The 27,483-nt window shown below is 44.3% G+C and overlaps 2 protein-coding genes across 2 annotated transcripts in view; both read left to right on the top strand.

The window, feature by feature from the left end:
* Positions 1 to 17,000, top strand: part of LOC121439148 (titin-like) — a 59,495-nt gene extending 42,495 nt beyond the window's left edge. The window contains exons 42-46 of the mRNA XM_041639649.1: positions 8 to 292; positions 436 to 561; positions 3,790 to 3,978; positions 9,236 to 9,292; positions 10,370 to 17,000. Of these exons, the coding sequence (XP_041495583.1) occupies positions 8 to 292; positions 436 to 561; positions 3,790 to 3,978; positions 9,236 to 9,292; positions 10,370 to 16,773 (7,061 nt within the window). The 3' untranslated portion in view covers positions 16,774 to 17,000. The remainder of the gene's footprint in view (positions 1 to 7; positions 293 to 435; positions 562 to 3,789; positions 3,979 to 9,235; positions 9,293 to 10,369) is intronic.
* A 6,312-nt stretch (positions 17,001 to 23,312) lies between these two features.
* LOC121439150 (titin-like) overlaps positions 23,313 to 27,483 on the top strand; it is a 173,443-nt gene continuing 169,272 nt past the window's right edge. Inside the window, exons 1-3 of the mRNA XM_041639653.1 lie at positions 23,313 to 23,397; positions 23,468 to 23,746; positions 25,988 to 26,551. Of these exons, the coding sequence (XP_041495587.1) occupies positions 23,313 to 23,397; positions 23,468 to 23,746; positions 25,988 to 26,551 (928 nt within the window). The remainder of the gene's footprint in view (positions 23,398 to 23,467; positions 23,747 to 25,987; positions 26,552 to 27,483) is intronic.

Raw genomic sequence — 27,483 nt, forward strand, 5'->3', positions numbered from 1 at the left:
CTTCTAGCTCCTGAACCACCCCAAGTCCTGCAGGAGCTCCAGCCCGTCACCGTGCAGTCCGGCAAGCCCGCTCGCTTCTGCGCGGTGATATCAGGCAGACCACAGCCCAAAATTTCCTGGTACAAGGAGGACCAGCTGCTTTCCACCGGCTTCAAGTGCAAGTTCCTCCACGATGGGCAGGAGTACACGCTGTTGCTCATTGAGGCCTTCCCGGAGGATGCGGCTGTCTATACCTGTGAAGCCAAGAATGACTATGGAGTAGCCACGACCTCGGCTTCTCTTTCTGTGGAAGGTAGGAAGCTGACCTGAAGCTCTCCCAGGGGAGGAACAGTGGATAGCTACCCACCTCTAAAGATACTCTCCTGTGAAAGCCGCGGGCATCCAATGGGGAGAGCTACGAGGACACATGACAAATTCTGTGGTTTCTTTCTTTAGTTCCAGAAGTTGTGTCTCCAGATCAGGAAATGCCAGTTTACCCCCCTGCCATCATCACTCCTCTTCAGGACACGGTCACGTCGGAGGGGCGGCCAGCACGTTTCCAGTGCCGAGTCTCGGGAACAGGTAGGGTCCTTGCTGGTGTTTACACAAGATGGTGTTTGCACAGTGTTCTTCATCCTTTCCTCCTTCCGGAAGATCTCTCATGAGTGATTTAAATCTGAGTGGACATTTGGCAGCAGATATAATTATTTGATTATTTATTTTGCCTGCATCTATGTCTATGTGAGGGTGCCAGGTCCTCTGGAGCTGGAGTTACAGACAGTTGTGAGCTGCCATGTGGGTGCTGGGAATTGAACCCGGACCCTCTGGAAGAGCAGCCAGTGCTCTTAACCTCTGAGCCATCTCTCATTCCCTTAGAATTGTTTAATTAAGAATATATCATTATTATATATACTACTGTTTTATTGTTTTATATGTATATTATTATATACTGCCTTGCTTTGTGTCCTTAAAAATTGTTAAAGTAGCACAACTATTCTTTCTGAAAAATCTTTGAAGATTTTTCCACAAATGTCTTACAAACATCCAGCACCCTTATGATTGTAGCTACATTATACAATCTTAATGGGGGGGAAATTATGGCAAAGCTGGCAATTGTCATGAGTTTATTGTAACATTTTCATAGATTTCAGGAGAAGCCATTTCCATGTGAGGCATTATTGAGCCTATGGACAATGCGTGTGGGAGGTATAGTCCCGTAGTAGACAAAAGTGTAGGCTTTAAACTCAGGAGAAATCGGAATTGTGGATCCAGGGCGTTACCTACACATGTATTTACGGTGTTGTTGGTTTTTTTTCCCCCCTCATGAACATAATGAGAAAACTATTACATTAAAACTTAGAATGTATGTCTCATGAGAGCAGGGGTTATGGCTTAGTGTCTAGATTCTGGTGTCTGGATCCTAGAGCAACCTCCAAGGGAAGAGACTCCAGGAAAGCAAGAGGACCCTTTCCCTAAAATTATATTTTTTGTCCATAGCAGATACTCAGTGGAAAATTGGTGATGGCTGAAATAGATACTGCGAGATGGGTAATATCAACCCTTTAAATTTATACACCAGGCTGCTTATTAAATAGATCTCTAGGCAGCATCTGACACACTGTTCACACAGTACCACCGTTCAGGGTTATCCGCTTCCATTTCGACCGTGGGCCTGTTTCTCCAATGTCACCAGCCATTCCCTGCACTTGACTTTGAGAAGAAAATAGTTTAAAAAGTGTAGGAACGATTGCAGCGTGACCTCAGACGCTCACGAGATAAATCAAAGGAAGGAATGATTGATTTACCACCGATGAAAATGACTTCACTTTTTTCTTGGTTTTTGTTTGGCGACCCTACTGGGGAACTCTCCAGTCTTGGTAGTTGTTGTTTTGTTTATTAGGCTTCTTCCATTAAGAGTTTGTAACCCAATTTCTGCCTTGCCCACAGCTATTTTCCTAAACAAGTTAGGATTTCAATAGATCTTCTGACCTCATGGCGTCCTCCTCTGGGATGGAGATGCTAATCAAGAAACCTAATAGACCTGCTCGGTTTATGAGCATAATTAAAGCATGATGTATGTACGGCACCTGTAGGCATGGCTCCCGACTGACTGCTGCTAATGCATTCATTTATTACAGCCTTGGAGGCTCGCACTGGGTATAAATGTGGGCAAGTTCTATGGACTTTGTGTCTTTGACGTGTAGTTTTTGAGACATGCTGAATACCAGTACATAGAAGGTAGTTTGATAATGTTCTTCTAATGCAGTAATTTCATTTTAAAATGCAATATACCATATCTGTACCACACACACACACTATACTTTCAGAGTAGGGAGGAAGGAAGCCTTGAAGCCCGAGTGAACAATCTCAGGCTGCTGTCTCGCTAGGAAAGCATTCTCTGCTGCAGGTCTCTGGTGCCCCCTACTGGTAGAAAGGAAATTTGGAAAACTGTAAATTTTACTCGCTCCTCACTAGATATTTTTTATGGGACATAAACCTGAACTGTTAGAGACTTAGAGAATGACAGATAAATTAAATAATAAAGAATTATTAATCTCATGATGAAATATCTCCACAATTTGCTTAAGCAGCCTCTTTAACTTTAACAATATTTACCTTCTCCACTGCTGTGGAGACGCTGAGGGCTGGGAGTGGCCGGGCTGGGCTCTTGCTTTCTAAGAGGTGAAGAGACACGTGTGTCTAAGATCCCACAGTCATAAATGCTGTCACGTAGAAAGTGTTCTCTGTCGGAAAGACGGCTGGAGAAGGTGTGTGCACGGGAAAGGGGGTGGTGGGATCAGAGCACGCAGCATTACAAACTGAGAGGGATGCTTTGATGGCCTGGGATCCACTTACAGTTGAAGTTCAGCTGCCAGGAATAGGCAGAGGCCAGACACCAGAGCTCTCAGGTCTCTGCCTAGACTTTAGAGTTCATCTTGTTTGCCACCAAGGAGCCACTCAGAGACTTTTAACCTCTAGACAGCATGATCCAGCCTGTCTTTAGAAACATTACTGTGTTGGGCAAAGGGAAAAATAGAAAAGAAAAAAAAAACAGAGCAGGAGAGAAGCTTGGACAGTGCGGGTGAGGCCCTCACCCGGGAGACACAGGGGAGAATGGATGGCTGAGAAAGTATCACAGAAGTCAGAGGGGGAAGTTGAGGAAGCAGAGAAACAGAAGGAATGCGTGGCTGGTGGAGGGAGCCTCACAGAGGCCACGAGCAGCCAGTGAGCAGTTCGGACAGTGGCGGGCGAGCCGACTGGGCCACATGCTCCGCCGAGAGAGGTTCTCTCCCATCTGTCCATTACTGCACTGGTTGTTAGCGGGCCCCAGCTCTTGTTTGCCACGGTGCTTCCTTTGGTTCACCAATGGCAAAACTGTCAGTAGAAATAAACGCAGAACCTTGTAGTGGGATGTACCAAGCTCTTCACCCTGGAGATGAAAGTCCAGTGTTAGGACTTAGAGGCAGGCATATTTGAAGTCAGAGGTCAGTTTCTACACAGTGAGTTCAAGGCCAGTGTGGGCCATGCAAGACTCTGTCTTAAGAAAAAATGTTTTTACAACTAAAATTTTAGCCTTTGAAACACTGCAACTAGTTCAGCGATAGGAGAAGCTGGATCTTTCTAGAGTGTTTCCTCCCTGAAGATGAGCATCATATAGTCATACAGGTGCAGTGTATTCGGGAGAAAAGTTTAAGATCTTAAGCTAAAAAAATAAATAATAAAATGTGATCCGTGGCCTAATCAAGATTGTGCTTACAGATAAGAGAAAACTGCTCTCGTTCTGATGCTTAAATGTGTTTTCTTCTACAGATCTGAAGGTGTCTTGGTACTGCAGAGACAAGAAAATCAAGCCGTCTCGCTTCTTCAGGATGACACAGTTTGAAGACACCTACCAGTTGGAGATCGCCGAGGCTTATCCAGAGGACGAAGGAACCTACGCTTTCGTCGCTAATAATTCTGTGGGCCAAGTGTCCAGCACCGCCACCCTGCGGCTAGAAGGTAGAATAAGACTTAAGAATTTCACAACACCTGCTCCAGTCGCTAGTCATGAAGGCATTGGCTCTTCCGTTCTGTTCATTTAACTTGTGGTTTCTATGTTGCACACGGTTTCTGCTCCTCATTGACCAGCTCTCTCGGGACCGTTGTCTTTTTATTTTGCCCTGCTTTCTCTCCATAAACTTTTGTGATGTATTACGGTCCCCACTGGCTTTTCTGCTTCCTGATCAGCATGTATCAGAATAGAGAGAAAAATGCTAAGGGGAAAAAAAAGGGTATATTTGCTTTTTTTACTGACCTAGGGTAGAGACTGGACCATCTTCATGTGGTTTTGACACAACTATGATTTCATAGGCATTACAATGACTTCAGCTCTGATCATAGGATAGATAGATTCACCAAGACTAAAGGACCCCTAAGTGTTGAGAGACCCACTATTGAGGTGGTTTAATATTTCTGTTCATTAGTTATACTGTAATCAGAAACACTTTCTTGGTCACTGAGGACTTTAATTGCAAGCAAGAGTAACAGTGGGCTGGGAGTGTGGCTCGGTGGTATGGCACTTGCTTAGCGTGCTCCAGATCTCTCATACACACACACACACACACACAGACACACACACACACAGACACACACACACACAACAACAACAACAACAACAACAACCACAACAATTGTTAGAGAATTTCATACACAGTCATGCTATTTTTTTCTCAATGAATATAATTTCTATGATGTATCCAACAATACATAAGGATTTAGGGAAACTTTTAGTTTCCTCTTTAAGGACTATAATAATAATTATACAATTTCTTAATAATGAATTTAAAGTGGTTTACAAAACAGAAAAGTTTGATTTATAAACAGAGCGGGAAAACTAATTCCTAAACCTAGTTGCATTCTCCAGTGTTGCCTTCATGAGCAATAATGGAGTTCATTTTGTTCTTTAAGCCGTTTGTGTCTCGGCTTGTCCATCTGGAAAATGGACATGAATTTGTGTGACTTTGACTCAATGCTGACAAAGCATTACGACTGGATTAGATTCTAGTTCATCGCTGAAACCTGTGGTAAACTTAAAATCGACAATTCCGAAAGAGTTTTGACTTAAGCAGGGGCAAAAACCATTAAAAACTGGCCTGCTTCTTTTCAGGTTTTAGCAAATCTGGAGAAGTTACACCACACTTCCAATGGCATGCCTCGCCATCAGTTTCATTTCAGAAGGAGGCCCTTGGCCAAAAGCCCGTCTTCATCCAGCCTCTGTCCGGCCTCAGGGTGCACAGCGGGGAGACAGTCAGATTTCACGCCAGGGTTTCTGGTGTTCCCAAACCAGCAGTGCAGTGGCTTCATAACCACCAGCCAATCCTACCATCAAAAGATGTAGTTTTCCATTTTGAGGAGTCCACAGGCATGGCTTTAATGCTTATAGTCGATGCTTACCCAGAGCATGCTGGGAAATACTCTTGCAGAGCCGCCAATAGCGCTGGGGAAGCCACTTGTTCAGCTACACTCACAGTGACTTCAGAAGGTAAAGCCCCTCTTGCTCCAGGGACTTTGGTTTGCTGTCCGCCCTCCCTCTGCTACTAACGAGAGTCCCCGCTGCTTGTTTCATGCATCCGTCAGTCAGTTCACAATTTACTAACCAACTACCTCGCCATATATCTCGCCGAGCCTCCAGCTACTGGTTCACATATAGGCTTGAGTCTCATTAAAATCTGTCTCATGCAATAGGAAACCATTATTTTGTTAGGCAGCGATTTTGCTTGATGCTTTCGTTCGGAGGAGAAGGGTCTGTTTTCCCAAATAATAGTGCATCAGTTCATAATAAAATGACTTTTCTGCTGAATAATATATCTAGGCATATGATAGCGAACAGGTAATGTGTCCAATGTAGTTATATAAAGAAAAAAAAAAGGGTGGGGATGGAGAGAGAACCAGATTGTGTCACTCTGCATGGCTGTAAAGATGACAGAAGGAAGGAGCCAGATGTCATCCACTGTCCTCGTAAGCCTTCAGTCCCCACCCATTGCTGGGCCACCAGCAGTGACTTTTCTCTCCTGTGGTTCTGCATTCTAGAGCACACTGCAGCTGGTGTGCCATTCACACGACAATGTCCTCTTTCAACTTAATCTTTCATGCCATTTTTTGTTACTGACAAGTGAGAACGTTTCAGACGTGACATTCTTCTCGTTTTCTTGAGCTGTACGGTGCAAGCTCTAGATAGGCAAAGCTTTAGGAAAGATGTAAGAGAGTCCGCAAAGTAAACAATTCCTCTCTCACAAAGGAGGAAAGCAAAATATTCCAAAGGAAACTAAGTCATGCCAAAGGCCATTGTGTCAAATGCAGTGTCTGTTGTTTGAGAGTGTATCTCAAAGCTCTACCCACACGGCTGCGTCTGTTCCAGAGACAGGTTGCCTCATGCTGCACCCCGTCACGAAGTGCAGGAAGTTCTGAGTTATCAAACAGATCTGCTGAAGAATTAGGGGTGGGAGGACATTCTCCTGCCTCTGCAGGACTTTACTGTAAAGTACAGAGACACTGCTCAGTTTCTCTGTGTCCTAAGAGCGAATCTTCTGTCGGGTGTGATGATAGAGGCATCCGAGCGAAGCAACCACAGCCTGGAAACATCGGCCGTAGACAGTGTTTAACTGGTAGACCGAGGACTGTAGCGCTGTATTGTGCACGGTGATCATGGAGAGACAGGCTTAGCGGTGCTAGGCATGGAAGGTGGTCACGTGACATTTAGCTCTGTACCACTTGCTTCATTTCATCTTCATCACTTTCTAAAACCATCAATGCAACCAAAGAGAGCCGATGAATCTGTCCCTTAACCCCCTCTATCAGCTTACCCATAAACACTTGACGGAAGCAGACTATGTCATAGGCCAGACTTGTAGGAGAATTGAACTCCCTGGTCCAGATTCAGTTTGAAGTCCAGGATCAGGAAGTCCAGTCATTTCATAAGTGAGTCTACTAATATTTATCAGAAACAAACCTTCAAAATACACCAGAGAAGGCGAAAATATTGTAGTTACCTAGCACTCCTTGGGTAGTTACCATTGTCGCTGACGCTAAGCTGAATTTCACTTTGATTCCATAGCAAGAGTCCAGCAAATTATCATTACTGATACATGAGTCTACCATGCAGCAGCCATGGTCGTTTCTTTTCAGGCCCGGAGGTTCCAGGTTTAGGGAATAATCCATGAAAATAGAAAATTGGATATTGAAAATAATAAGGTCCTATTTGGACTACAATTAATGGTCTGTAGATAATTTTTCTCTAAATGATACTGCTTTTCGAGCCTTAGAGTCTCTTGAAATAATAGCGATTCCCTCACAGCAATGTCATTATTGTAGTTATTGTTGTGCGCAAATCTCTATTGTGTCTGAAAGAGCAAAGAAAAATTTGTCTGGGAAAAGTATAAATTTTTTCCCTTTGTAACCTTGCCTTTTAGGCAAAAATACAATTAGAACATCGTATTTGAAATGCCCAGAGCTTGTGTTATGTAACTCTAGGCAAAGGACCTACTGGGTCACATGGAAAGGGGTCAGTGGATAGAAGTCAAGCTTTCCTGGGGGTTGTGGGAAGGAATAGTCACCATTCCTCTGCAAAGGGGCGGTCAAGTTTTGTCTTGTGTACAGCTATCTCTGCACTGAATTGTAGTTGTCCTTCCTGCCAGCTCAGAGAATCAGCCTCATTCATTCACCTAAGACATCCGCACTCCCTCTCATCAATATTCTCTTCTGGAGCTGTTTTGCTCCATGGCATTCTCTGGATCTATCTCCATGTACACACAGTAGATACATCTAAGTGAATGAATAGCTCTGAATAGCTCCGTCCAGAACTCTGGCTCTTGGTGTCACTGTAGGTTTTTTGGCTAGCAGAGTGATTGTGCAGAATCTAAGAGTGTATAGGTGACAGCGGTGACAGTTTTGCCACGCTGTGCAGTTGAGGGTTGGCTGTGTTATAGAAGTAGGAGAAGTCTGGATCTTTCAAATCATTTCCTAAAAGTCCTGTGCCAAGTGTCTCCTTGATAGAGTGGATTGACCTGCATGCTTTTGCCCTGGGAATTCTTCTATGCTCAGTTCCAAATGATTATGTTCTTAAAATACTATTGAAGCAAGAGAACATTTTGAAACCCAGACAAGTGTTTCTTGTGCTATAAAAGTATTAAATATAAGATGCTCTTAGGTGTTCAAAGAATTAAGGGTTGAGCACAAGCATACGATTATTTAACATAAAGCCAGTATTTATATGTGCTTCTTTTATTCTGATCTAATACATTCATATAATCTACATGGCTGCCCACCAAGATCAAATAGGAATGTAACCGGCTTGTTAGTTTGTTTGAATATGGTCTTAAGTGCATGCTAAAATAGATGCAGCAGATGCTACTTCTGAGCCTAACATGCTGCGTTCCTTCCCATCTTAATGACAGTCCACCTCCTTGACATAGCATGAGTTGTATTTTTCCAAACACATCTAGTGTATGCCTGCCCTAACTTCATCCTTAACTAGCAAATAAGTCATGAGGCAGGGTAGTTACAAAGGTTGCTCTTTGCTCAGACACTAAAAGTATAATACTTGGAGAGTCACAATCTAAACCTATGAAGTTAAAGAAATCACTGAAGAAATCGTTGGGTTGTTTTTTATATCATGCCAAAGATCACAAGGAAATGAAAAAAAAAAAGAGCCCTCATAGCCGATGTCACAATGCTACATAAATTGGGAAGCATGCGTCCCAGGCTATCAGCCTTGTCCTGGAAGCTGTACCTGCTCCTTGTATAGTAAAAGCCATTCAGGGTCGAGGAGTCTTTGGTCACTGGCTGATGTGTAATTGGACTCTGTATAGTTTCAAGTTTCAGTGGTGGTTCAAATCAAGGGACTATTTACTAGTAAAAAATGGTTTGTTCTGAAAAAAAAAAACTGAAAGTGGCCAACAAGCAAGTATATGTTCCTAATAAATGTGGTTTCGTCTCTTATCAAGCGTGTAGTCAGTAGGACATTACAAGAGAATATTCCTTTAGCTTTCGTGTTACTTTCCTGAGTGCATGTAAAGGCATGGGGGCTTGGGACCCTACTCTGTCAACTCTGATACAGCAGCTCATCCATTCATTTAGCATGGATACTCTGGTGGAGTGAGTGCATTTTCTCTTTTTATAATAGAAGGGCAGCGTTTATCACATGAATCATGAACTGAGCCAGAAACCGTATGCAATCACTCACCAAAATTTCTGTTGTTTTTTTTTTTTTTCATTTTAGCCCCTGAATCCATTTTACATGAGAGGATTGATCAGCAGATTGAAATGGAGATGAAAGGTATTGTTACGATGAATGTGAGATTTAAGTAGAAATTCTGGAACATTAGTGAAATCCTTGGCCTACTTTCTTCCTCTTAGTATTATTGAGGATATGGCATAGCTGTACAAATATATATCTTGGAGTATATATTACTATGTCGCATGCCTGGTTTAGTATGCCGATGGTTATGTGTGTTTCACAGCAATTTGTTGGATGGTTATTGTAAATCTTGTATGGAAACTTTACCAGCCACGTTCGGTCTCATGTTTTCAGCCATCTTGAAAAGCGTGTATTATGAACATTTGTCATTTAATGCATGAAATCATGAAGTAGAAGTTTGTTTTCCAAACCATGGTGAACTGAATTGAATAGTGGGCGTTAACCAATCGTCTTCAGAATGCGATGTCATGAATGAATCGTCATAGAAATGCTACTCGTTTAGGATGTGTGGAAGCCTTACATTCCATTCCTGGTTTACACCTCATGCACACGGATCACTTTAACATTGATATGTCTCTTATACTGGCTTGCAGATAGCTCTCTCATGCGACCCCTGCCTGCTTTATTTTGCATAATGTCATGACTCTATAGCTGTATTAGTTCGAATAAACGCCTTCTCATTTTATTCCATCTATTGACGATTATAGCTCTATATATTTTTCAAATAGTTAATTCTCAAAAATCTAATCATTTAAATCTACAATCCAAAGGATCAGAAAGGGCGTTTATTCTACTCTCTGCAAGTCAGGTAAGACTTTCCTCTTAGCCATCACAACAGCAAAGTTGTCCTGCTCTCAAAGCAAATGCACAGAGGAGTACGTTATTTTGAAACGCACTTTTGCTTGTTCAAGAAGAAACTTCAGCAGTCTGAAGAAAGCAGACCCGACAACGAACGGTTTTCGTGTCAGAATCTTTTAAACAGAGCATGGTGTTGCGTTTATTCGAACAAATATGGTGAGTGAAATTTTATGGATTTGTGAGACTCTGTAGCATGCACTTTATTTCATTTCCGATTTTGCAATTTCATTTATTTTCAACTTTTTCCAAGTGCTGTGGAAAATAGTAAAATGCTTTGTAATTTCATTTTCCTTGCAGAAGAACTCTCTGAGGGAGAAGCTGAACCTGCCAGAGACATGCGCAGTGCCTTCTCCGACTCTGAAGACGTAGAGCAACACTCCCTGATGGCAAGGAGATACGCAAGCAGAATGTCGTCCACGAGCTCCTGGCCCGAATGCTTCAAGCCTACTTTTACTCAGAAACTTGCATTTCAATATGTTGTAGAGGGTGAACCTGTTGTGTTTACATGCAGACTGATTGCCTGTCCAACTCCAGAAATGACTTGGTTTCATAATAACAGACCCATCCCCACAGGTCTCCGTCGGGTTATAAGCACTGAGAATCATGTCCACCAACATTCTTCCAGCTTAGAAGTGAAGAGGGTCCAAGGCCGAGATTCTGGGAGTTACAGGCTCTTGGCGGTTAACAGTGAGGGGTCCGCTGAGACCAGTGCGTCGCTGCACGTTATTCAGAAAGGGCAGGATGGGCGGTACTTAGAATTTCTGAAAAGGGCAGAACAGACCTGGGAAGACGCGGGGGCTCTAGGTGAGAGGAGAGAAGACAGGATCAAAGTTGACCTGAGGTTTACTGGCTCCCCTTTTAACAAAAAACAAGCGGTGGAACAAAAGGGAATGATGAGAACCATCCACTTTAAAGCAGTGAGCCCTGGCAGGAAAGTGGACTATGTGTATGACGAGGAGCGGTCAGAGAGTAAATCGGATGTCGGAGGTTGGCTTAACGTAGGCCAAAGTTTCCTCGATGAGGAGACCAAAGTCAAGTTGCAGCGTTTGCGAGAGGCTAGAAAAATCTTCTTAGAGAAAAAGAAATTATCTCTTTTAGATTCATCATCTGAAATAAACTTAAAGGCCGTGAGAGGTGAGGATGTTGTTAGGGACTCTCCATTTGCTAGTGAGGAAGTGAAGAGGAGATTGGTGTGTGACTTTGTTGAAGACAGGGGTAGGGTCCATAACTCAGCTGAGAGAATCAGCCCAAATCCATACTCCCTTCCTAATCAAATACACCAAAATAGAGAGCCCCTTCCAAGTGTCCAAGCGACTGATGATGAAGACATTCTCCAGACTGAAAGTTATGTGAGTCAAGAGACATTTCTAGAAGAAAGCCTACCAGAAGGCTGTTTTGGTGAGTATGGCCTTGTAAGTGAAAACACACAAGCAAGGGGTCGATTTGAAGAAGCCACCAACAGCGCTGTAATCGGAGCGTCAACAGTCACCCCTGACCAGGAAATAGACGAATATGAGGGCGAGGGGAGCGGAGAGGCTCCCGAAAGGGTGCCTGGAGTTCTCGCGCCATATTCCAGCGAGTCTTTGGCTACACCTGTAGCTGTTAAAGAAACCAAAGTTGTAGATGGTGATGGAGGAACACCGAAGGGCTGGAGAGAAGGACAGTGGTCCCCCACAAACGTGGAAGCATTCAAAACTGAGCAGGAGGAGAGAACAAGAGCTTTGGAAAATTACTTTCAAAGGCATCCACCACGCTGCCCACCCTCATTTCTTCAGGATATTGAATCTCAAGAAGTCTACGAGGGGGATAGCTGTAAATTTGTATGTCATTTTCAAGGGTACCCTCAGCCCATAGTGACGTGGTACATCAATGAGATGCCAATACCACGGAGTCAAGGCTTCACCACTCATACGTTTGAGAACTACTCAACGTTAACCTTTCCTTCTGTTCAGCCACGACACGGAGGCTCGGTTACCTGTGTGCTGTTTAACCAGTACGGAACAGTAAAAGCGACAGGTGTGCTTAGCGTGCGGGCAAAGCGGAAGTCGGAGTCCCAGCCTCATAAGTTCCCAGCGTGGCCTGACTATGCAGATGAAGAAGAAGAGCTAGCACTGGCGTTTGACCAGGCAAGAAGTACCCATGCGTCTTTCAGTCAAGAGGGCCAAGGACATCTTTATATGTCAAAAACTCAACCCCCAGAGCTCCCCTCTGCAGACACAGAGATGCTCTCCTTCCCTGTAGAGATTCAGATAACTTCAGCCACCCCAACCCCAGAACAGGACCAAGAAAACAGGGAGCTGTTTGAATTGGAACCCGAAGCAATACCTCGAGATCAAATCAGCCAGTCACCAAAACACAAGTTTATCTTCTCCTCTGATATCACTAATGAGCCACCCAAAATGTTACAGGAAATGCCCAGGAATGCCAGCTGTAGGGAAGGCGATTCTATAATGCTTGAGTGCTTGATATCGGGGGAGCCCCAGCCTGTAGTCACGTGGTTTCATAACGGTGTTCTTATAAAGCAGAACCAAAAGTTTGAGGTCGAAAAGGTGAATTATAGCCATAGGTTGTATGTCAATGATGTCAATTCAGAAGATTCTGGAAGATATGAATGTATGGCTGAAAATGATTCAGGCATAGCCGAGAGCATTTTAGATTTAACCGTAGAACCCATCACTTCTAGGGAATACAGCCAACTGGAAAGTATCAGTGGAACCTTTGCACAGTATTCTAAATCTCAGCAAGCCCAAGTTCAGGAGGAATCTGTAAGGACACATTTTTATGATAATCCAGTTGGTCCTTTTGCCGCCCAACCAGATGTAAAAGAATATACTGTCAGGGAGTATTTTCAAAGCCTTGAGACAGTTGGGCAGGTGGATAAGAGAAACGAAGTATACTGTACCACTTCCAGTGAGAAGCTATTCAGATCTACGCAGGGCACCTCTAGACCCACAGGCATGGATAAACCTCACAGGGCAGAATTGCTACAATACCAAGATGAGGCATGTGTAAGTGAAACCTCTCAACCACAGAGAGCGGAGGATGCTGTTTCTCCATTTGTTGCTGTCGGCAAAGCTAGTGTTAGAAAAGAAGTCGGAGATGACTTTGGAAATCGTGGACCAGAACGGGGAACTACGCAAGGGCATTCGCCAAGCGATTATATGTTGAATATCCACACTAAGAGAACCTCTGATGCTGTTGAGGATATGGAAGCTTCACCTGTCACTACCTATGAAGAAGCCCTTGGAGGAGAGAGGTACTACCCAGGGAAGAAGGTGAGGCATAAGATCATTGCGTTCGAAAAGCTGCAGCGTGCAGAAAAGGGAGTTCTAGAAAAAAGGCGGACCAAGAAATCTTTTGTTACTGCCCCACAGAAGAAGCTGGACGATATCAAGGTTTCTGTACAGCAAAGAGAATCAGGCTCGGGCAATCTGAGAGTAAATATGCATCAGGCAGAGGAAATGTCTTCACACACAGAAGCAGATTCCACTAACATTGTGATGGATTTGAAGCAGCTTTCCCATCAAGCTCCTGAGGAATTTGGAATAGAAGAGAGGGAACAGCAGGAGGAAAAACACCCTTTAAATCAAGCCATAGCTTCAGAAAAGGGTGAGCTCGAAGCACCTGTTACATTTGACCTCAGGCAGTTTCACTCACAGATAGACAGTTCAGGCATAAAATCCCAAGACCTGGCCAATGGTCAACAAGATCAAAGCTCTTTAAGAACTCAACAACGTACATCAGAAATGGTTAGTCCTGAAGACATTGTCTTTGATCTAAAGCAAATGTATTCTCACGTAGAAGATCCAGGCAAGGTATTCCAGGAGCAAGAAACTGAGAACAAACAGGAAGCACACCCCAAAGAAGAAACTCCGGTCTGCCAAAGCTTTCAATATGGACAGGAACCGAACCCTGCAGTTTCAAAAACCGATCACTCGCTTAAGTCTTTTTCTGAAACGGTGCATGGTGAATCGTGGTCTTTATTTCAGACTTCACCAGCTGACACGGGAGAAGCTAACATTTCTGAGAAAAATGGTTCTCTAGGAGATGAATTTAGTTTCATTTCTCAGTTGAAAAGGGCGGCGAGTGAGGAGGAACGTTTGGAGGTTCCTGAGATGGAAGAGAGTTCCACCTCAGGACCAGCATGTGGTGTGGCTCAGGGATACAACGGAACTCTGGAAGACCCCAGAGGGGACGTTCAGGGGGCAGCCGAGCCTCACAGACAGCTCTCTCTCAGTCAGTGCTTGCCGTTCTTAATGACTGGAGAACAGCAGGACCTAAATGAGCAAAGAAAGGAAACAACTGAGACCCCAGGAGAAGAAACCTACCATGAAGTTCATGTTCAGAACGAAAGCTCTTTCTCTCCCGTGGAAGGAGAAAAGGTAGAAACTTGTTTTCCTGAATGTCTTCCTAAGGAGGCCCAAACAACTGAAGAGGGGGCGTCTGAGAGCTCCCTAACACAGTACTTACTTGCTGCGGGAAAGGATGAGGTGCCGGAGGTTAGAGACACCAACCGCAAGGCAGAACTTGTCCAGAGTGTGTCGGTCACCTCCATGGAGGTTGAAGAAGTAACTTTCAGCACTGTGTATGAATATTACAACCAGAAACAGGAATCCCTAGGACGGCCCTATTCCCCCGAGTCGGATGTTTCTATTGATGTGGGAAGTACAAGCAGTGAGGAGCTGCCTGAGTTAGATCAGTTCTATAGCCCGCCGTCATCTGTGGAGCATCTGGAGTCTCCAAAGTCTCCCGATTTGTATTTTAAACCTTCAGGGGTAACTGAGCAATCCTTAGCAAATCCAAGAGGTGAGCCCCTGGAGAGAGATTCCACTGCTTTAGAGGAAAATGGCGAAAGGTACTCCACACCTTCTGAAGGTGAAATACCAGAAAGATATTCCACACCATCAGGGGAGGCTCTAGAGAGGTATTCTACTCCCCCAGGGGAGGCCCTGGAGAGATATTCCACTCCCCCAGGGGAGGCTCTAGAGAGGTATTCTACTCCCCCAGGGGAGGCCCTGGAGAGATATTCCACTCCCCCAGGGGAGGCTCTGGAGAGATTCTCCACTCCTCCAGGGGAGGCTCTAGAGAGGTATTCTACTCCCCCAGTGGAGGCTCTGGAGAGATTCTCCACTCCTCCAGGGGAGGCTCTAGAGAGGTATTCTACTCCCCCAGGGGAGGCTCTAGAGAGATACTCCACTCCTCTAGGAGAGAGACTAGAGAGAGATTTTATTCCTACTAGAGGACCAAACCATAGTAGAAATGTAAGCATGAACCTGTCAAAAATAGAGAGGGAAGACAGCACACCAAACGAACATTTCCATACACCTACAGAAGAGAGGAGTTCCTCTTCCGAAATATGGCGTTCAGATTCATTCGGCACACCTAGTGAAGCCATCGAACCCAAAGACAATGAAACACCTCCATCTTTTATTGAACCGCTAAGCAGAAGGAAGATCTATGAAAACACAACTTTAGGCTTCATCGTTGAAGTTGAGGGTCTCCCGGCCCCCGGTGTGAAATGGTATAGGAATAAATCTTTGCTGGAGCCGGATGACAAAATCAAGATGGAAAGGGTGGGCAATGTGTGGTCTTTAGAAATTTCTAACGTCCGAAAAGGAGATGGGGGAGAGTACATGTGCCATGCGGTCAACATCATCGGGGAGGCGAAAAGCTTTGCAAATGTAGACGTCATACCCCAAGAGGAAAGGGCTGTGGCTCTCCCACCACCAGTGATGCACCAACACGTCATGGAGTTTGACCTGGAAAACGCCAGCTCCTCAAGAACACCGTCCCCTCAAGAGATTGTCCTGGAGGTGGAATTAAGTGAGAAAGATGTGACGGAATTTGAGAGGCAGGTGAAGATCGTTACAGTCCCTGAATTTACTCCCGACCATAAGAGCATGATTGTGAGTTTAGATATCCTTCCGCGGCATCTAGTAGATCCCAGCCTGGCGTCCCGAGGGGAAGAAGGCACCGATTTTAACATTGATTTAGAAGCCTTTGAAATGCCTCCTCGTTTTATAACACCGATCTGTGATTTTAAGATTCCAGAAAACTCCGATGCCGTATTCAAATGTTCCGTCATAGGCATCCCTACGCCAGAAGTCAAATGGTATAAGGAGTACATGTGCATTGAGCCGGATGGCATGAAGTATGTCATCAGTGAGGAGAAAGGCAGACATAGCCTTAAAATCAGAGACATCAGCCCTTCAGACAGTGCGACATACAGGTGCAGAGCTCTGAACAGCGCAGGAGAAGCCATCTGCCGAGGCTTCCTCATCATGGGAGACTCTTGCTCTGGGTCACCAGTCTCTGCGGTGACCCCAAGGACAAGCAAAGTGACTTTAAGCAGTCAGAAGGAGGAATTACTCTTAAGGAACAAATACGCAGACAGTTTTTTTGAATTCCAGGTGGTAGAGGGCCCTCCCAGGTTTATCAAAGGTGTCTCAGATTGTCATGCTCCTTTAGGGACAGCGGCGTATTTCCAGTGTTTAGTTCGTGGTTCTCCGAGACCCACAGTCTCTTGGTACAAGGATGGAAAATTGGTCCAAGGATCAAGGTTCAGTGCTGAGGAAAGTGGCATAGGGTTCCACCATCTGTTCATAACAGGCTTACTGAAAAGTGATGGGGGAGAGTATAGCTGCGTAGCTACGAACAATTCAGGAGAGGCTAGGAGCTCGGCCGTCCTCACCCTTTCTTAAAGTGGGATTTCTCAGCGCCTCAGGCACTGTCAGTATCTATGGATTAGCAACCTTCCAGATGTAACCTTTATATTTGGATCGTGACCACGAAGCCCCTGGAGATGTGGTCTTTCTGTGCAGAAATCTCATCTTTATATTTATATCTAAATATTCTGTGGTCTGAACACAGAAACCATCACTGTGTCAGTTACACTGTGTGTTCCATCCAGCACAATTAAACACCTCTGTGGCTATCCAACTGTTTGTGTTTCTCCTTTTCCGCGACCCCTCCTCCACAGGGTGTCTGAGAATTCTCTTTTAGCAGGTCACTGGCAGGTGCACAGCAGGAGGGAAGGTGACCATACTGGATGAGCATGTAGAGAAGCTGGTAAGAGAAAACACCCCCTGACCCTAAGTCATTTTTGAATACTAAGCCTCTTCACATTTAGACAAACCTGTGTTGATTTACTCAGATGCACAATGGCAAAGCAAGAAACAAAGCAGCTTTGTTCAAATGGTAGCCAACTTCATAATCTGCTTGTGTTGCGATCTTGATAATGAGGTTTGCTTTTAAGAGAGATCTTTACCTTTACTATTTATCTTGAGTGTTTGCACTGGTTTTGAAGGGGCCAAAGTCTCTACAGATTTTTTTTTTAAACATTTGCAGGGAAAACATACAGATAATGGTCTTTCCACATTTGAAAATATTTTATTTTCTCATTTTGTGCATCAAGTGCAAGTGCAGCATTGATCTATCATCAACCTGGGGGTATTAACATTTCATCTACATATGAATTCTTAACTATATGTCAATGTCAGGATCTCTAATAGAGACACTATGGTAATTTTTGTTAGAGGAGATATATATATATATATATATACACACACACATATATATGGCAGTAGAGTAAGTTTTCTTATTATTTTTATAAAATTTTAATCTTTAAAACTAACTATATATTAATAAACATTCAAATTCCAGTAGGATATTTATGTTTATACAGTGAATTTTAATTTTATTCTTCAATTTTACTAATTGATAAATGTTTTAATATTGTGGCTGTAAACCAATGTGGACCTTAATCTTTGCATATAAGACATAATAAGTGAAAAAAGTAAGTTTTCTTACATAAAAATGTAGAATTATATCTAAAGACCTCAGAGGTTGTAGTCAACAGCAAGCTTCTTTGTCACCGAGTGGATACAGCTACAAAACTAACATAGTTTCAGTTTGTAGCAGATGAGAAAACAGTTGAGAGAGTGAGTATGCCTGAGTATGCAGTATTTAAGGTCCATGATTGTATTAGCCATATTAATATTGGTTATCAAACATACATTTATTTCAGATTTAATTTCCATAAGAATTCTTAGAGCTACCATATTTATTGTTCCTTTCATCCGTTGATGTTATTCTTGCAACGGAAATCATTTCCCATCCTCCAAACCAGAAGATTAAAAGCATGTGTAGGAAATAGGGAGAGCTGATTGTCTCCTCCAATTGTTTTTTAAATGTCTTTGTTTTGAGTGACCATCATCCAGTGATAAACAAGTGTGGAACAATGATTTTTGCTTTTACCAGAGAGTACAAAATGCCTTTTTGATAAGACGTTAGATATAATAGACCACACGACTGTCAAGCTGACTCTGGTAAAGCTAGTTCTGTAGCAAGGGCACTTAGGAGTAGTTTCTACATTTAGTCATATACTGTATGAGTCATAGCCAACATGACAAGCACACTTACCACATATTATAAACACAATCACATTCAAAACCCAGAAGAGTGGTGAAAATCGAGGCAGAAAACGCTTTCCTATTTGTTGATTTTTAAAGTACACACATACATTCACATAAGGAAATCTTTATTAGATTTTCTCATGATGATTCCACTAGTCTGACACGCGTTGAACCTGAAGATGTGTTGAATAACAGTAGCTGAAAGAAAAAAGTAAGTTTCCCCCACACTCACGGTAGTCAAATAGAACTTTCTGCTTTCTGACTCCATGACACCCAGTTTTAAAGCCTGCCATAGTAATGAGAGAGAGGGAGAAAGAGAGAGAGAGAGAGAGAGAGAGAGAGAGAGAGAGAGAGGGAGAGAGAGAGGGAGGGAGAGAGAGGGGGAGAGGGAGGGAGGGAGGGAGAGAGAGAGATCATGTTTTGAAATAGGGGAAACTTTTGAAAATATTTTAACATATTATCAATTCAGGGCACTTTAACTATATCCCATCCATTCTATTTGTGGTCATTTTGGGGAATTAAGAGAAGGGGAAGCTAATGCACCCATCCCAGACCCAAAGCTAAGTGGCCACCTTTGGTCTTTTAAGTGTATGCAGTCAATCAGTGGTTTCTCGGGGACACTCCCAAGTAGCTTAGTAAATATCCCACGTGCTGCAGACAAGTTTTACTAGTGTTTTACAGCCTGCAGACCCAAGGCCTGCCTTCCCATTCTGAAAGTCTAGACCAGTAAGAAATTAAGACACCAATGTTGAGCGAGAGGGAAGTGTTTAATAGCGCGGCAAAACTACCTTTCGTTTAGGCAATAAACCTACAAGTAACAGGGCAGTCCTACTTCCTCAGAAGACTGAATTAAGAATCGGCTTCCTTTTGTTAGACTACATGTCTCTCACTTGGTTGTGATAGTGTTGACAGAATGTGTATTACTTCAATAATGCTGTGCAACTGACTTACACAATAAATTATCACCAACATTTTGATACTGGCATCATCGTCTCTTATTTCTGCTTTCTCTGTTTCCTTAACTAATGTCTTATTTTAAAACATTTCTTAAAGTACTTTGACTAGTTACTTGAATGAGGGAGGCCCAATTTTCTAGTAATAGACAACAGTGGCTCCTTCAGGAGTTGGAAGCAAACCTTTCCTGTAGTCTGATACAGGAAAGACCTCAAGCTGACCTTGAACTGGAAATCCTCCTGCCTCATCCTTCCAAGTGCTAGGATTACTGATGTAGGTCCCCACTTTTGTTACTGTTGCTGTTGATATACAGTTAGAAGTACTAACTAAAACATATTTTTTCTTTGAAAACAATCAATCATTAGATTCAAGAAAACTGTACATAACAGTTCTATGCATTTTTTAGAAGTTGATGTAAGTAATCCTGGATTTATGATTTATAAATATTTATCTAGTATTTCTTCAAACTTCACATTTGTAAACCCTACCAGATGAATTGGACAGAAAATTGTGTTGGTGTAGTAGCTACAGCTGTTTGAGCTCCCATAGCAGGCTAAGAAAATTTAAGAATGTGTTTTTGGATAAATTAATCTAACCATAGTCTGATAGAAGGCTGGTAATCGGTATCTCATTCTTTGGTTGATACTATTTGTTAAGCAAAATCTTATCATAATATCATAATAACTTTTCTCCACACAGAGATTGCTAGTACTCTGTCTGCCAAGGAAGAATTTCCAACCTATAGTTCTGATCTTCACTTCCATAATATGAATGAAACACTTGAACTTTTATCTGAGCCTGCAGCTCATTCCACTCAGTTTGACTCCAGACAGGAAGGCACGGCCCCGGTTTTCATCAGAGAAATATCAGATGCCGAAATAAGCATTGAAGATGTAGCTAAATTGTCTGTTACTGTCATTGGCCGCCCTAAGCCTAAAATTCAGTGGTTCTTTAATGGGGTGTTGTTAACCCCTTCTGCCGACTACAAATTTGTCTTTGATGGGGATAACCACAGCCTGATCATTCTGTTCACCAGATTTGAGGATGAGGGAGAGTACACCTGCATGGCCAGTAATGAATACGGGAAAACAGTGTGTAACGCCTATCTAAAAATAACTCCCAAAGGGGAGAGGTACAAAGACGTGGAATCAGAAGTAAAGAAAGCTCAGGAGGAGTCTGAGGGGCCTTGTCCTCCTTACTTCTTCAAGGAGTTAAAACCAGTCCAGTGTGCTCCAGGGATCCCTGCTGTCTTTGAGTACCTGGTGCATGGAGAACCCGCCCCTACCGTCTTGTGGTTCAGAGGAAATGTGCCGCTTTTTACCAATGTGTGTTACACCATCATTCACAATCCTGATGGCTCTGGGACCTTCATTGTTAACGACCCCCAGAGGGAAGACAGTGGCCTGTACGTCTGTAAGGCCAAGAACATGTGGGGCGAGGCCACCTGCGCCGCAGAGCTTCTTGTCCTTCTGGAGGACACGGATGTGACAGATGCCTCCTGCAAAACAGAGTCCACATCGGGAGTTCCTGGGGATCTTCTGGAAACATCCGCAAGGGGCCCTTCAGTTCAGGCATTTGATTCGCAGCAGGAAGCCGCAGCCTTTGTCAAGGATGCCATTCCAGAAGCTGCTACAACGGCAGAAGAGAAGCTGCAGCTTTCTTATGAGCATGACATTGACAACAGTGGACCGAATACCGGGGTGATTATAGAGGCTCAGAAGCTGCACCCCCCCGAGAGCACTGGGGAGCTTCCTCCCGTTGATGGCACTGTTCACGCACAGCTGGACAGAGAGCCACCTCCTCCTTTACAGATGCAGACTGTCCACCCTCAGGGAACCCTTCCCAGAGAAGATACTCCACAGTTCCAAGAGCCTGCAAACATCCCCCCATGCTCTCCGCCAGCGGCTCCCGGTCATTCACTTCCTTCCTCTGTGGCTGATGAAGCACTTCAGTCAGGAGAAGAGATTGTCTCTGAAGTGGACAAAGAGCAAAGAGCTCTCCTCCTGTGTCAGGATGTAGCTGAGGGCCATGTGGAAAGTCTAGAGGGTCCTGAGGTTGCCATCTCGAATGTGCACTTTGAGCCCCAAGTCCCTTTTGAACACACATGCACGGAAGGCGGCGAAATCCTGCTGGCGACTACAGAGCCCCTAGAAAGCGCAGGGCGAGGTGTTGCAGAGAGCTCTGAGGAAGGCAGGTCCCTGAGCTTCCCGCTAGCACTCGAGGAGAAGCAGGTCCTACTCAAGGAAGAACAAGCAGGGGACGTGGCAGGGCCCACCAGCCAAACCTCTAAGCCTGAGAAAGAGCCTGAGGCAGTCAAGGGAGTGATGGAGGTTCAGGGAAGTGACCTGCTCGCTAAGGAAACTTTGTTTCCCGCTATTCCGGAAGAGCAGCGATTACACCTGAAAACCCAGGTCCGCAGGGCTTTGCAAGCTGCAGTGGCCAGTGAGCAAGGCAGTCTTTTCTCTGAGTGGCTGAGAGGCATTGACAAGGTGGAGGTTAAGGCTGTAGACCTCACTGAGGAGCCCAAACGCATCCTCTGCACCTACCTTATTACCTCAGTGAAGTCGCTGAGCAAGGAGTTAACCGTCGCTATTGACGACATAGATCCACAGATGGCTAACCTGAGGACGGAGCTCAGGGATGCCTTGTGCTCCATCATATGTGAAGAAATAAACATCCTAACAGCAGAGGATCCGAGAATTCAGGAAGAAGCCAAACTAGGTGTGCAGGGTGGAACAGACCACTCTTCGGAGGTAGAGCAAGTTGAGGTCATTGTAGAACCAGAAGCTGAACCCGAGTATCTCGTTTCCCAAGACCAGGTCAGTTGTCTGAGTGTGGGAAGTCAGTTTAAAGATGGAGATGCTGATGAGGGAGCACAGGCTGAGACTCTGAAACCAGCAGAAGAGAGCAGCACCCAGAAGGCTGGTACAGTAAAGTCACAAGAAACTGATGGTACCTTAACCGAGGAGTGCCCTACTATACTTAAACCCTTAGTGGATGCCATTTCTGAGGAAGGAGGGACTGTCCGCTTTACATCCTCCATATCAAATGCTCAGGAGGTGAACTGGTATTTCAAGGGGAAACTGCTGTCAACAGACACAAAGTTCAAGCGTTTACAAGAACAGAATGACTACACTCTGGTCCTCGACACGGTAGAGGCAGAGGATGAGGGGGAGTATATCTGTGAGGCCTCAAACGACAGTGGAAAAGCAAGGACATCAGCAAAGCTCACTGTCGGAGGAAGAGGTTGGACGCCGGGGATTAAGGGGATCCGGCTCTAATACCCACTGAGTTGTGATGGTTTAGGTTTCACCGCTGAAGCCTCACTTACCTGTCTCTTTTCCAGAATGCCAGCTACTTAGAACAGGAAGGAAAGAAGTGCAGACGTAATCATGGTTATTAGCTTACATTTCTCTCCGACTGCCTCGTTAGGCAGAGCATTTTCATAGCCACGCTGCTACCGATTTTCTTAAGTAAAACATATTCTCATATGTTTTATAATGATAAATATGTTTTCATATGAAAGTGCTTTGATAACAAGTAATAGAACCTTCTTGGTACATAGGCGTTCTAAAATCGCCAGGCTCTTCTCTAAACTCCAGATAACCATGATTAGTCGTCTCCCTGTGTCTATTTCTGTTTATTAGCTTCCGTCTCACCTCACCACTTCAGCTGATGTTTCGTGGTTTCACCTTAATTTCAGCTCTTAGTCAGCATGGTGGATTTGAGCGACACGCCCCGTGGTTATGCATGCACACCCAAAGTATCACGTTTCGTTTCGGTAGCCACCCTCCCCAGTTCACTGCTGAGTAACAGTCGGAATTGTCACAAGCTGCTGCTTTTTGACCTTTCTTGTTTCTGCCTTCACGACCATGCTCATCTTCCAGTCACGTGTCCTAGACTGCCGCAACCCGCCTCACCAATTTCAACTGTTTTATTTCGTTAACAGCAGCAAAAGTTAGTCTGCAAGAAGAATGTGGGATGCCTGACAAGGTGGCATGCTAATGGCCTCTGCTTCCCTTCGCAGCGGCCCCTGTGATCAAGCGGAGAATTGAGCCCCTGGAGGTGGCTCTGGGTCACCTGGCCAAATTCACCTGTGAGATCCAAGGTGCCCCCAACGTCCGGTTCCAGTGGTTCAAAGCCGGCAGAGAGATCTACGATAGTGACAAGTGTTCCATTCGGTCTTCGAATTACGTCTCCAGCCTGGAAATCCTGAGGACCCAGGTTGTGGACTGCGGCGAGTACACCTGCAAAGCTTCCAACGAGTATGGCAGTGTCAGCTGCACGGCCACGCTCACGGTCACAGGTAAACGCCGCACACTGGCGTGGGTGCTGGCTTCTCAGTTCAGCTGGTGGCGTGTGTTGCCTTGTGTCCAGGTGCCAAGAGCGTCACCAGCTGGAGATCCACCATGTTATCACGCCAACTAAGAAGCCCAGAGGGGATGGGGGACAGGTCGTCCTTTGTAGTCACATTTTGATCAGCAGCCGAAACAAACGTTCCTTTATTTGTGGGGGCAGGAGATAGGGGGGAGGGAGGTGTTAAGTTATCAAATGAGCCTGACTGCCTCCTTAATAAGAAACATTTCAGGAGTGAGTGTTTGGTGCTACAAAAATAAATAAATACAAATAAATAAATAGCCAGGTGGTGACGGCACACACCTTTAATCCTAGCACAGGCCTTGAATCCTAGGAAGCAGAGACAGGTGGATATCTGAGTTCAAGGCCAGCCTGGTCTACAGAGTGAGTTCCAGGACAGCCAGGACTACCCAGAAAAACCCTGTCTCAAAAACAAAACAAAAACCATCAAAAACCTCCATCATTAATATGAACCCGAATAACCAATCAGAAACAGAGTTCCAAATAAAACCAGAATTACAAAAAATCAGACTATACAGTTAAAGTTAAACCAAGTCTCACACGAAGACACGGGCTAAAACAGGGCTTTGAGTGAGGATGCTTGCGCCAGCCTTCATTGCTAACTTTAAAATTAGGGCAACTACAAAATACTCCATTCTCAGTTTCCTAACTGAACCACAGAAGAAAAGAAAAGAAAAAGAAAATCAGTCTGTCTGTCCTTTTCCCTTTCCTTCACTCTTCCTCCCTCCCTTCCTTCCTTCCTCCCCTCCCTCCCTCCCTTCCTCCCCTCCCTCCCTCCCTTCCTCCCCTCCCTCCCTCCCTCCCTCCCTCCCTTCCTCCCCTCCCTCCCTTCTTTCCTCCGCTCCCTCCTCCCTCCCTTCCTTCCTCCCCTCCCCTTCTCTTCTTAGTGGAGGCCTCAGATGCTGACGGAAGGGAGGGTCCTTGGGGAGGAGGGCTGCTCTTGGGTGGTGTCTTAACTCCTTGAGAATGTCAGGGGAAAGGAGCCCATTCATTCACCCCAGGAAAAGAAAAAGAGTTCTTTGAAGCATCTTTTACTCTGTGACTTTATCACAGAACCAAAAATCTTTGAAATTCTAGGGAAGCTGCCCATGGTGATCCAGCTAGGTTGGTTTTCAGTCTGGAGCCAAAATGTTTCTATACAGCCAAGATTGGCATTCTTTTTTTTTTTTTATTTTTTTTGAGATTAACCTATTCTTCACTCCATCCCCTCTTACTTACTTCTCCTTTACTATTTTTATTATTCATGGCCTATCTTTTCATTAATTATTGTTACACGAATACATACATATATATATATACACATATACATATATATACATATATGTGTGTGTGTATATATATATATTCCTAAATAAAACCTGTTCAGTCTGTATAATGTGACTTGTATATTTTCAGATCTGACTGTTTGGTATGGATAACCATTTGGTGTGCTCCTCCCTGGGGAAGACTTTTTTTTGTCCCACTTTCAGCCTTTCCTTTGATGTCTGTAGGGATTCAGGCCCCCTGGGCTTTCCTCCCTGGTGGCATTATCCTCAATGACAGTTCAGATTTCTTGACCCAAATTAACCCAGCTCAATAATGGGGCTTCAGCCACAGGAGCAAAGAACAAGGAGGTAGAGTCCATGTCTATTATCAGCAGGAACGGACCCTAAAACTTTGCTTCAGAATGGAGAACAGAGATGGGAAGCTTTTGCTGTGAAATATTTTTATAAGTGTAAATTGGGGGGGCGGTGCATTTGAAGTTAAGTGATTTAAGGATCTAGCATTTATCAGAGGGTTAGAAAGACTTGTGTAAAGTTCTGTGCTGTCTTACCCCGTCTTCAGCCAACTCATGTGTGGTTTTTTTTTTTTACACCTTCTTTCTGGTCTTCTAATTTACAAAATTAAAATACCAGCCAGCCTGCTGATCAAATCCTCGCACCTATTGACCCTCTGAACAGAGCTTTGAGGGAACATTTGTTCTGTCTTAGCTAGAAACAATCTGTCAAGAGTGCTCATCCCTTTCTTTCATCGTCTTGGGTCTTTTCACTGCACTGTTGTTTAAGATAAGGTCTTGTGTTCACCTAAAGGCATAACTTATCTTTTCTCTGTCTTAGAACGTGTAATTTCAGCAAGACCTGGAGAGCTTCAATGGAGACTACATGTAACGTGCAAACCTTTCTCTTTGCAGAGGCCTATCCACCAACCTTTCTCTCCAGACCCAAGTCCCTTACAGCCTTCGTGGGTAAGACAGCCAAGTTCCTCTGCACAGTGTCAGGGACTCCCGTGATCGAGACCATCTGGCAGAAAGACGGCAGTGCCCTTTCACCGTCGCCTACCTGCCGGATCACGGACGCAGACAACAAACACAGTTTAGAGCTCTCCAACCTTGCCGTTCAGGACAGGGGGGTTTACTCTTGTAAGGCTTCCAACAAATTTGGAGCCGATATCTGCCAGGCAGAGTTGACCATCATTGACAAACCCCACTTCATTAAGGAGTTAGAGACTGTGCAGTCGGCCATCAATAAGAAGATCCACCTCGAGTGCCAAGTAGATGAAGACAGGAAAGTTACGGTCACGTGGAGCAAGGACGGTCAAAAACTGCCGGCTGGGAAAGATTACAAGATCTACTTTGAAGATAAAATAGCGTCGCTTGAGATTCCTCTAGCCAAACTAAAAGATTCTGGGACCTATACGTGTACAGCTTCTAATGAGGCTGGAAGCAGCTCCTCATCCGCCACAGTCACTGTGAGAGGTAAGAGTGCCGGGCAGCCATCTGCCACCTCCTTGTCCACGAGGAAGTCTTAGAAGAAAGACTGTTAGCTGTACCACCCGCACCTTTTGTTCCTAATTTAACTCCTAAGGCAAACCTCTGGGTCTGGGAAAGTCCTGACATCATCTGGTTGGCTTTTTTTGTTGTTATTTGATTTTTATTTGTGTGTAATCTTCTTTAGAATTCTCTTGCTTTGGCTCTTTTAAAAAAGCAGTTAACAAATCTTGCTCACAATTTCTTCTAAGAATCAGTGTGTCGATAACTCTTAACCATCTTATTTTTAAATTGTTTCTTTTTCGAAATTATCATTGCTTTCTTTCTCCATTCCCATTCCTCTCTCCATACCCTCCCGTACCACCCTCCTTTCTCTCTTTCAAATCCATAGCCTCTTTTCTCATTAATTTTTGTCGCACACACACACATATATTCCTAAATCGATAACTACAACCTGCTCTGACTGTATCATAATATTTGTACGTATGTCTTCACTACTAAAACCATTTGATACAGAATATCCAATTGATGTGCTCTTCCCCGAGGAAGACCACATCTCCTGCCCTCAGCATGTCTTGGTTGCCTGGAGCTCTTTGTGTAGGTTGAGAGCTGGTGGGATACCCTACCCCCATCCATGTTAGCATGCCTATTATTGATGTCTTCGTTCAGAAAATTGCTCTTCATATAGATATAGTCTGCTTGCTTGCGTCTCTTTTCTTTTCTTTTTACCAAGAGATGGGGAAGTGGTTCAGAGCGAAGGGGAGGCTGGGTGCTTCATGACTTGTTCAGAAGTCTCGTGAAGGTATTTTCTGTATGCTCTGTCTTTTGTCACGTGCGTCTGCTTTTCTTGTGTGGTGTGTATGTTTCAGTCATTGTCTCCATCTTTTCTCTTTCCTTTTTTTTTTTTTTATACACGTCAT

Source organism: Microtus oregoni, unplaced genomic scaffold (assembly GCF_018167655.1).
Source record: "Microtus oregoni isolate MIOR12 unplaced genomic scaffold, Mior012 000060F_007, whole genome shotgun sequence".
NCBI lineage: Eukaryota > Metazoa > Chordata > Mammalia > Rodentia > Cricetidae > Microtus > Microtus oregoni.